General features: G+C 37.4%; 1 protein-coding gene and 1 pseudogene across 2 annotated transcripts; one reads left to right on the forward strand and one right to left on the reverse strand.

The window, feature by feature from the left end:
• Positions 1 to 625: 625 nt before the first annotated feature.
• Positions 626 to 5,780, reverse strand: LOC130181960 (mannose-P-dolichol utilization defect 1 protein-like). 2 transcript variants are annotated; one of them, XM_056396446.1, is made up of 8 exons: positions 5,572 to 5,778; positions 5,178 to 5,243; positions 4,486 to 4,618; positions 3,895 to 3,980; positions 2,228 to 2,343; positions 1,971 to 2,081; positions 1,689 to 1,857; positions 626 to 979 (listed from the first exon to the last, which is right to left on the reverse strand). In XM_056396446.1, exons 1-7 carry the CDS (start codon positions 5,660 to 5,662, stop codon positions 1,741 to 1,743), a joined length of 720 nt encoding a protein of 239 aa, XP_056252421.1. In that variant the 5' UTR covers positions 5,663 to 5,778; the 3' UTR covers positions 626 to 979; positions 1,689 to 1,740. The 2 variants fall into 2 exon arrangements, with proteins under 2 accessions (XP_056252421.1, XP_056252422.1); XM_056396447.1 differs by lacking the exon at positions 5,178 to 5,243 and having other exon boundaries at positions 5,572 to 5,780.
• Positions 5,781 to 6,671: 891 nt separating this feature from the next.
• LOC130182730 (transmembrane 4 L6 family member 4-like) lies at positions 6,672 to 9,317 on the forward strand (annotated as a pseudogene).
• Positions 9,318 to 10,281: the final 964 nt, after the last annotated feature.

Raw genomic sequence — 10,281 nt, forward strand, 5'->3', positions numbered from 1 at the left:
AGCATATACAGAATAATTGGAAAGGGACTAACTACTCTGGAAACAGAGAAGGTAAAAATAGGGTAGTTAGAGTAGGTAACAGGACTACTGATCAGAGAGCACTGACCAAACATGAAACAAGAACATTAGCAGCTCTGAGAGGCTGTTAGTCGCCATGGTGCTTTGAGATAAATGCTTATGTATTAGCTGCTGTACCAGCAGGATAACATGTGTGTTAACCAAGTAAAGGTTTTCCATGTTTGTGTATGCTAACATTTGTTAATCAGCAACATTTCATTATTCAGCACAATTCATAGTTAACCTTTATTTTTACTTGTATTTTGAGTAATACCTAAAAAGAGACTGACTGTCCTCTATTAATTAACTTGCATGAACCAAAAATATATAGTTAGATTTTTTTTAAATGCTTGGAGCATGTTCTGTGCTAAACTGGGAGTTGCTGTGCTTTGGATAGCTAAGAGCGTCATTCAGAAAGTCAACTGTGTGACACATAATAACATAATAGAAACCTAGGAGGAGGAGAATTTTGTGTAAACCCAGATAACAAACACATTTTCCTGACCTGAGATAAAGGTGACTGAAGGTGACACTTCTGTTAATTCTGCATGCTTACAAACACCTGGAATCTGTGGCAACAGTTTATTTTATTATTAAAGGTTCAGAGACAGTAATTCACAGCATCTTTAAATTTAGTTCACAGTACAGTTCAATAGATGTTTAAGTCAGAAAATCCATCCATAAAATATGAATATAAAACACTACATGTGTTGTTGTATCGGGCAAAACAAACAAGGTTAATGTGTCATTGTGGCACATGCGAAGCCAACGTCACTTGAGTGTGTCTTGGCGACTTGGTTACTGAGCAACACTCGACAGTTTGTTCACAGTGGCTGGAAATACTTGAAGCTCAGAGGCCAGTCCAGGGGCTTCATTCATGAAAGGGTTCTTACATCCAAAACTGGTGCTTTAGAAGAAAGTCCTGTACATAGGTAAAAAGTATTATTGTAATCATCAGCTTTGACACAATATATCAGAGCTATTATACTATTCTTTCACAAAGCTTTCTCTTAATTACCCTCATTGTGACTTCAAGGTTCATAGAGTTCAATCTCACACGGAAGGAAAAATCTGAGCAGAGCACTCATCCCTAAAAATACCATCAAACATAAACTTAACCTCCAGCTGCTCCACTGAGCTGCTCAGTAGCAGACATTACAAAGCTGTACTGCTCATAAATGTCTGTGAGTAAGAAAGAGGATGGCGGGTAGTGGGTAGTCATGCTCAGTGAACCTGGAAAACTAATGTTAAAAAGTCTCATGTGTTGTTTGGTTTTATTATGTTTTTAAGTTGCTGCATGATTGTACCCCCCATTTATTTTGACAGTCACATCCTGTTTCCCCTGAGAGTGAAGTAATTATTAAAATCACTACATGGCTACCATTTGCAATAATAAAAAAAACTGCAGAAATTTGAAAAACTTTGAAACAAAACAAAAACAAAAAAAGTTGAAATAAGAAAATTCATAAACCTATGAAACTGCATGAGGGTCGGAGTTCTCATTTACACAGATACAAAGCTCATAACGTGATTTAAAGTAGATCTGAGTGTAATACACAGACATGTTAGTACATAAAATCACTGTTAACACTTGCTGTTACTTCAGCGCTCTCTGGCAAAGAATCACAAACCATTTCTTGTTCTTGCATAAGATGTGAGTGTTGTTGTCTCCGTTTTCCACCTCTACTCGTTCTTTTTAGTGCTGGTGCTGCTCCTGCAGCAGAGGACCTGGGCCACGAGGACACAGCTGAGACAGGCTGACAGTATGTGTGACAGAGTAGACAGTGAGCTTCCTGTCTCCTGTGCACAAAGTTTGACACAATCTCAGTTAGTAAAGGCAAACAACTACAGGTTAGAGTTGTGTAAAATATGCAGTTGTGCAGCTGTGTTTATGTTTGTGTATGATTCCTGACCTGTAGAGAAACAAAGACAACACCCAGAGACCCTGCCCACGTCAGTAACACAGACAGAGTGGACAGTTGGCCTGTGTGGCCGTTACGGTAGTTAGTTCCAGCCTGGAAAACCTGAAAACAACAAATCCAACAAATACATTCACACTCTTCTGATAAATTTGCATAGTTACTTCATGGTTCAAGCTCTCAGGTCTTATTAATGACAGAACAGCTCAGAAATGGAGCTGCACAGTTAGTATGAGCCACTGAGCTGCTACCTTGCTTGCAATTAAAGCTGCCAAACTGGAGGCCTGCATCACTGAGACAACTGCTGCAGCTGCGTAGGAGCCCAGCAGGAACATTACACCACTGTACGCCGCCAGGAACAGCATTCCTACCACATGAACATGAAACAGGATAAGAGATGAATAAGACAAAAGAAACTAAAGAAAACAAAAGAAACACTAAAACATTTGTTAACAGAAATGTAAACACTGATGATTAAATATCCATCTAAATGGAAAGAGCAATCTATCAACATGCTTTCAGAGGAGTCGTGTAATTTCACTTCCAACAAAAGTTCACTGATAAAGTTTTATGAGGCGGGTGGTAACGAACGCCACAGGGTGGCGCTGCTGGAGAGCACCGACCAAACATACAGCAGTAGAGCTGTGTCAATGTCTGTCACATGAAACTCTGCTGTTATCTGATAAAACATTCTCCACAGTCATTGACTGGATGACAGTAGGACACACACAAGCTTTCCATCAGAATCCTTTTACACGTCTGAATTGTCCACATCCAGGATTTTTCTTTTCAATTTCTCAGAAATAATATGATTCATGCAGGATATCAGGATATTCTTGGCCATTCCAAATTACTCAGTTGAATGTTGAAAATACACAAAGGTGGTAAATTATCCTTAGACCTTGTATGGTGGGTGCATGTAAACTATAAGGTCTGTAATGTTTGATCCACATGATTATTCCTTAATTCCTTAAAATGTCTCACAAATCTGTGCAGAACAAGTCATGAATATTGCCACAATCTGATTTTTTTTTTTCATTATTAAATATGTTTTTCATCTGTGCTTTGTAAAGAATTTTAACAAAACAGCTTTTAGCATGTGGTAACTTTTTCTAAATGTAATTTATCATAAACTAGTTTAATCCTTTACGCTTCCTAAATTGAATTACAGTACTACCATGCACCAAAAGGTCTTTGCACAGAGAAAACATTTGTCAGTGCAAGCAGTTAGATGAAAACAAGTCTGGTACATCAGGTGCTCAATAATAAGTGGCAAATTATAACTGTTGCCAAAACGCATTAGTTATCTGAACCTGTTATCTGAGACCACCCTCGACATAAGAAAACATCAAGGGAAGTATTTTTCTTCCCGTTGGCCAGGGATCTTCATAGAGGACATTTAAAAACAACAAATGTTGACCTAACTGATTCACTGACAGATGAAATATACAGTCTGATAAATGCACAAAAATAATAATGAAAACTGATCTGAGTCAGTCCCACACACACCCTCCTGCTACTGTGAGCACCAAATTCTGTGTTAATCCATCAAAACAAATGTGCTCTTTACACATAATTGAGTCATGTTTGCTAAAAACTAAAGTGTACAGCTGTGTCAGTAAATTAGTTTTAGCCTTTTTTTTTTAATTCAAAGCATATATTAATGAGCTATTAACACCTTTACCTCTTCAGTAGGAACAATTAGGCTTGCGGCTGAGAGCAACAAGGAAGTTGAGAGATGGACTAACGCACTGTTGGTTTTGGTCTGCATGTGCTTTGTTGACTATATATATATATATATATATATATATATATATATGTGTGTGTGTGTGTGTATGTACACCAGTTGTATCCAGCTGTATCCTGTCAATATTATTTAAAATGTGCATTTGGAAAATTTGCAGATATGTGTGTTAACCTGTGAGAGCATCAACACGATGATGAAGGATGAGGAACATAATTGTCACTGTCTGCGCCAACGTGAAGAGCCTCTCAGCCCAGGCACTGTGGGGAAGTTCAAGTAAAACACACATAAGTGCACATGTATGATAAGAGAAACATACAGTCAGCTGCAAAACAGAAAAATACTCAGAAATTGAATGCAGTGAATGGACAACAATGGTTCCATTGTCTTGAACCCTGTGCTGAAGAATCAAATATAAATCTTTTACATTTACAGACTGGATTGCTACCCAGGAGCTTGTGTAAATTTCTCACTTCTGCAGCCACTGAGTCACACATGCATAAAGCATGAGCAAACATGACATTAACATTGGTGGTTTCCGGCTTACTAGGAACGCAGAATGGTGTAATAGAAGAAAGTCAATCAGCTGCTGCCCTGAGGACAAAAACCCCTTGTTGATGAGAGATGAACAAGTACCAAATAGCTCAGCTACTGTGAATCACGATCACCAAAACAAACCCATGGAAAAAGTAAAACAGTGCAATTAACTACTGAGTGTATGACACTGTCTTTGACCTATTTAAAACCCGCTCATCGAATACATACAAGAGTGGGAAGCTGTTGGCCACGGCGTACACGACAGGACATGAGAAAGCATACAGTTGCAGCAGGACAGAGGTCAGACTCAGACCGTCTGCACTTCCTCTCCACAGTATCTTCAGCAGCTGAGGTAACTGTGCTGCAGGGAGACAGCACACACGGAGGAGGTTAGCATCAATATGTAAACTATGAATAACACCAATCAATAAAACACTGTTATTTACATGAAGAATGAATTAGTTATCATGTCTGTGAATCTGAGGCTGAGCAACTGCCAGTAAGACTAAAACCAACACTAGCTTCTTATTTATAACTGATCCAAAACACATAATATGGTAAAATAACTTATAAATTACCAGATTAAATTTCTTTGCATTTCCCATGAACAAGTGGAAATATCTGTGCCTCTGCATAAACAACTTTTTAATACTGTGGTTTGGTTGTCATGTCATGTCATCCTAAGTTGATCCTTGTGTTGACAATATCCAATCAATAAAGGTTAATGAATCACTATATTGTTCATGAAATAATATGAGTGATGAAAGTAGGGGATATATAACATTTCTTTCTTGTAGTCTTCTTTAAAAATCCCCCATGTGAGTATATCAGGAGTGAACAGTGTTATCAGTTGGTTGTTAATGTCCTGCTGCTTCACATGATTAAATCAGATAGAGGTTTGGGCTGAGGAGAAATCTTACCCAGGAATGTTTCCAGTATGATCCAAAATACGGCAGTTTTGTTCAGTACAAACTTTAGGCACGGCACTATGGCATACATGAAAAATGTTAACACAATCAAACCACAACAGATGTGTAACATCTGCAGTACTAGGCCAACGCCTATTGCTGAATAACATAGTGAAAGACCACTTCTGTGCCTAAACCGTGAAACAGAAATTTTTGTAAAACAGAATATATAGTATAATATCCCATGTGCATACCATTATATCAAAGTTTTGGTATATAAAATTAAGTTTGCAGTATTGCATAAGTGGGAGACGGGAAAACATCTTCCACGCCCACGTCAACGCAAATCTGCGAAGATTTCTCGCAAACATTTCTCCCGCCCTCTCCCACATTAGAAGCAGCTCACCGTGCAAGTGAAAGTTGACGAAAAACTCCTCATAGCATTTTTCTGGCATTAAATGTGTAACCAGGAAGTCTTTGACGGGAGACGTTGCCATAGTCGGTCAGTTGCAGCCAGGAGGGATCCTCGGTAGCGGGGGAGTGGTTCAAAGGTTCCCCAATATGTGTGAAGAGGACACAGAGCCTGGACTCTTCACTGCTTTACTAGAGGGTCTTCCTGCGCTGTCCGGAAGTCCACAGTCACATAAGTCTACGCTTGTTGGAAAAGTTGGTTTCCCTGTGGATATTCACAGGCAAATACAACACTGACACATTTGAAAATTTCATGGTTCTGGTATTTAAAATCTCCTCTAGACAGGTTTTTTTCTCAGCAGCAGAGACAATTCTGACCAGTTTACAAATACAGAGAGGTCCATTAAGAAAACCTGATCCAGATCCAACACCATGGTGTTATAGAAGATGTCTCCACATCCTACACATCTTGACAGATTTATTGCAACACTTTTCAAACTATGAATCTTCACAGCAACCACCATCACTTTGCCATGCATCAAGTAAAGTTGGCTAAACATTCCCTGATAACTATTTTCTGGCATTAAATAGTAGAAAGAAGTAACTCTTTGATGCGGTAAAATAGACAGTAGGTTTCACAAAAATGATAGACAATTTCCATGTTTTCATGAGTTTGCATCTCTTGTTTGGCAATTGTGAATACAACTTAATAAGTTACAGATTGACTGAAGACCTTGATTATCTTCTAGTGTAATGCAAAATTCAAAACATGCATTTAAAAACTGAACATTTAAATAAGTCTAAAGTTTACCAAATTAAAAGTATTGTTTTTTATGGGTAAGAAGCCTGCTGGATTAAAATTACTCAGGCAAGTACAATTCACAACAACAACAAGTGCATGAAAGTCCCCTAATCACTTAGTTACATCTCCCACATCAGTTCACCATAATTAACGGTATTCAGCTGCCACTGCAAATACATTTCTCTTTTTTGGGCTGGCGGGACTCCTCTTCTCTGAAAACAGGAAGGATGTGAATGAATATAATCTTGAACAAGAGGTTTTTACAGCAGTTTGTTCATTTTGTCTCTGACAATATGTGCACTGGAAAATGCTCCCGTTGCATTGCTGGTACTCTGTACCCATTAATAGTCCTGTCCATCATCTGAAACATTGTGTTGTTCTTTCCTGGTGGAGACATCAAGTATGTCAAAGATGGACATATTACTGAGGAGGTGAAATATATGGGAGGAATCATCGGAAGGGGGGGGGGGGGGGGGGGGTTACTGGTGAGTTGTTTTTTCTCCTGCCTGTTACTGACGAACATGACTCTGGAGTAAAAGCCACTATAAAATTTGTCTCTGAAATGTAAAGTGCAGCCTCAGGTAAAACTGTGTGGTCATCTTTCCTGCTCTAATTTTGTGCTTCAGTGTGAAAGATCTGTGATTCTCTTGATCTCACAAAAACTTGATACTGAACTTTGACACTATTATGAGGCACATTTCATCACAACTGAAGCAACATCTCTAATTTTAAATGACACGACTGGTGCAGTTTGAAAAGGTCCACAAAACCTGAAGACTGACTCCTGGAAAGTTTCCCAAGCACAGAATTGTCTCATCTAAACTTATGAACTATTTTGAACATATTTTACACTGATATTGATCATTTCCTGTTATTACAGATATTGTTCCCAGCACTTTACATCCACCAGACTGGACAGCAGGGGCGCTGTGGGAATCGCTTCGGGGTGAGTCATTCACAAGTAGCCATTTCAGTTGCTCAGCAAAAGATAAAGGAAAAGGTCGGCAAGCTAGTAAGAGCACCTTGAGCAAATTATTTTATCAAACTATTATTTTTAAGGACACACTGTAATGGACACCAGTCAAGCTGAGAAATACTCTCATAAAAAAAGAAACATGATGAGTAGTGCTGCATCACTTCACAACATTTAGATAGAGATAGATAGATAATGGACAACCAAAGCACAGTGCATTTCCCCTTTTTCTTTTCAAAGAGACCATTTATTTATAGAATCAATACCCATGCAAGAGGCTTACTGAAATGCATTTTAAACTTGAAACATACTGATTATCATCTTAAAATATTTTGAATGACATAAAATTTAGAAAAAGTTTTAGAAAAGTTTTTTCATTAATTTTAATTTTTCTTTTTAAAGGTTATTAGTCATAATAACACTGTCGGATGTCGCATGCAATACACCACTAGTTTAAACAGTATTAATTTACAGTGCCTAAATTAAAACAAATCAAAGAAAGAAAGTGAAATACAATAGTTCCTTTTTACACGTACACTTACTGTGTTAAACTAAATGAAAAACTTATATTACGTATTTATACGTAACTTATATTACACTGTATTATAAGACAATTATTTAATTTTTTGTCATTAATAATTCTTAGAACATGATTTTCATTTAATTATGAAACAGTGAATTATACATAAAATTAAATACATATAGTAATGTTTATTGTTTTTCACTTAATTACTTTCTTTGATTTCAATTCATTTAGTCATTGTAAAACTTCCATAATATGCAGGCGAGAACCTACAATAATAGAAAGTCCTCAGTAGAAAATATCTGTACTTTTTAATTTATGTAAAATGAATTGAGACCAGCCTTTAGTCTGTCTTGTTGGTGTTGGGAAAATAAAATACACTACAGTACAACAGAAGAATGAGGAAGGTGATAAGAGATACATACTTCCTTAAACTCATAAATAATTAACTCATCAATAACTTTAAAAATATGTTAGGACTAAAAGGGTCAAATATTGAGCATGGCTAAGAATCCAGTGTTAATACACTATGTCTAACAGAGCATTAAAATGTTTCTGACCTTCCGTTCTCTTTTGACTTCTGCAGATGTTCTTATCGATTGTATTCGCTTCAGTGGGTGTGTCTGGTGCCCTGTACAGTTTCAGTGTGGCAGCGGCTGGTCTGCTTAACGGGCCCCTCTGCAAAGTCAATATGACATGGACAACACCTTTCAAAAACAGGTGACAGATCATCATTTTGTACAATCATTTTCCTGATTTCTCATTTTTTCACATCATGAAGTTCTGGTCCTTTACAAGCCTCTTCTTTTACATAGTAACTTCACCCACCTGTCTGGTGATACGTACTGGCAAGAATGCACAGAGCCCAAGAACGTGGTGCAGTTCAACATGGGACTGTTCATTACTCTGATAGCAGCCAGCTCTCTGCAGGGGTTACTCTGTGCCATTCAGATGATCAGCGGCCTCTTCGGCTGCCTGTGTGGAACAGGCAACAACAAAGAGGTAAAGACTTAGAGGTCTAAGAGGTCAAACGTCACTTTTCCATGTTGTCGGGATGTCTGAATCCAGACATTTCTTGCCCTTAACTTAAGTTCAACTCTCTTTTATCTTATACTATTTTATTGTTTTTATTTTTTGTTTGCTTTTTAACTTACAGAGACCGTAACTTCCTGCTCAGGAGGCCTCTGATCATTTGCATTAGTCATACCACATCTGTAAAGCTGACTGGTGCTACCAGCTGGAGGCTAAGAGCAGTGCTCCTGGCTGCATCTGTATAAAATTATACTATTTGAAGTTGTTGTTGTTGTCTCTGATAAGAGATTTTGCATTTTTTATTGTAGTGATGCTTTACACTGCAGTGTAATATGGTATGTTGTGAGAAGAATTAAAAACAATTCATGCTAATTGTATGGTCAATTTGAAATAAACTGCTTTAAAATATAAGGTGCTGATCCACCGCTACATTACTATGTTTTGTTTTATCATTCATATAAATATCTGCCTTATTGTGCCTTATAGTCAAAACAATATATACCTGGATTACCACAAGCAATTGCTAAATACAGGACAAAGTTCTTCTTTTCATTTTACTCACCACTGATACTGATGTAAATGTTTCAGTGTCGTATAAACTTACTGATGCATATCTGACTCTTGGTCCACTGGTAGGGATGTCAGTAAGTTAGACATCAAAAGTAGCTTCTAATGTATGAGAAGGTTACCGTATATATTATATAATCCTTTTTCCTCACATGGCTTCAAATGAAACAAGTAGGCGGTCCCTCAGAGTCCCCATAGGCATCTGCCACGGAAATCATAACTGAAACCTAATAATTATTATTTATGTCTTTATTTCATTTCCACACAGGTCAATGGAGAATTAATTCTCTATTTCTTATTTATTTATTTATTTATTCATGTGTTTGTTTTTCAAGAGTAAAAGGAAACATCAGACTGATTAAGAAAAGGCTGCTCGGCTTAGATTGGTCCAGAATCAAAGTAAAATCAGATATAATTCAGGTGATGAGAGAGAATAAAAGCAATAGTCCTAAACCCATCAAGAATGAAGAATTTGCTTTAGATCTGTTCTTCTAAATATCTTGTGTTATCCTTATCACAGCATGTTTTCAATAAATGAGAACAGAATACAAACCTGTAATCAAAAAAGGTCATAATCTTAGTGAGTGTGTATTGGAATAACTAACTTTAAAACAATACTATTTCCCCTCCCCTTGTGGGAGGAAGGAAACTCCAAGTCGCTGGTATGCGTTCTATCTACAGTATATCATTACTCAAGTGCACACTGCCTCGCCCAGGTGTTGCTAGGAAACATCAAATGTTTTGGATTGCATGGCGTCTTATTCTTCCTCTTTTTTTTTTTAAATTTCAAATTGTCTTCAATTTACTG

This window comes from Seriola aureovittata, chromosome 15 (genome assembly GCF_021018895.1).
Source record: "Seriola aureovittata isolate HTS-2021-v1 ecotype China chromosome 15, ASM2101889v1, whole genome shotgun sequence".
In the NCBI taxonomy this organism is placed as follows: Eukaryota; Metazoa; Chordata; class Actinopteri; order Carangiformes; family Carangidae; genus Seriola; species Seriola aureovittata.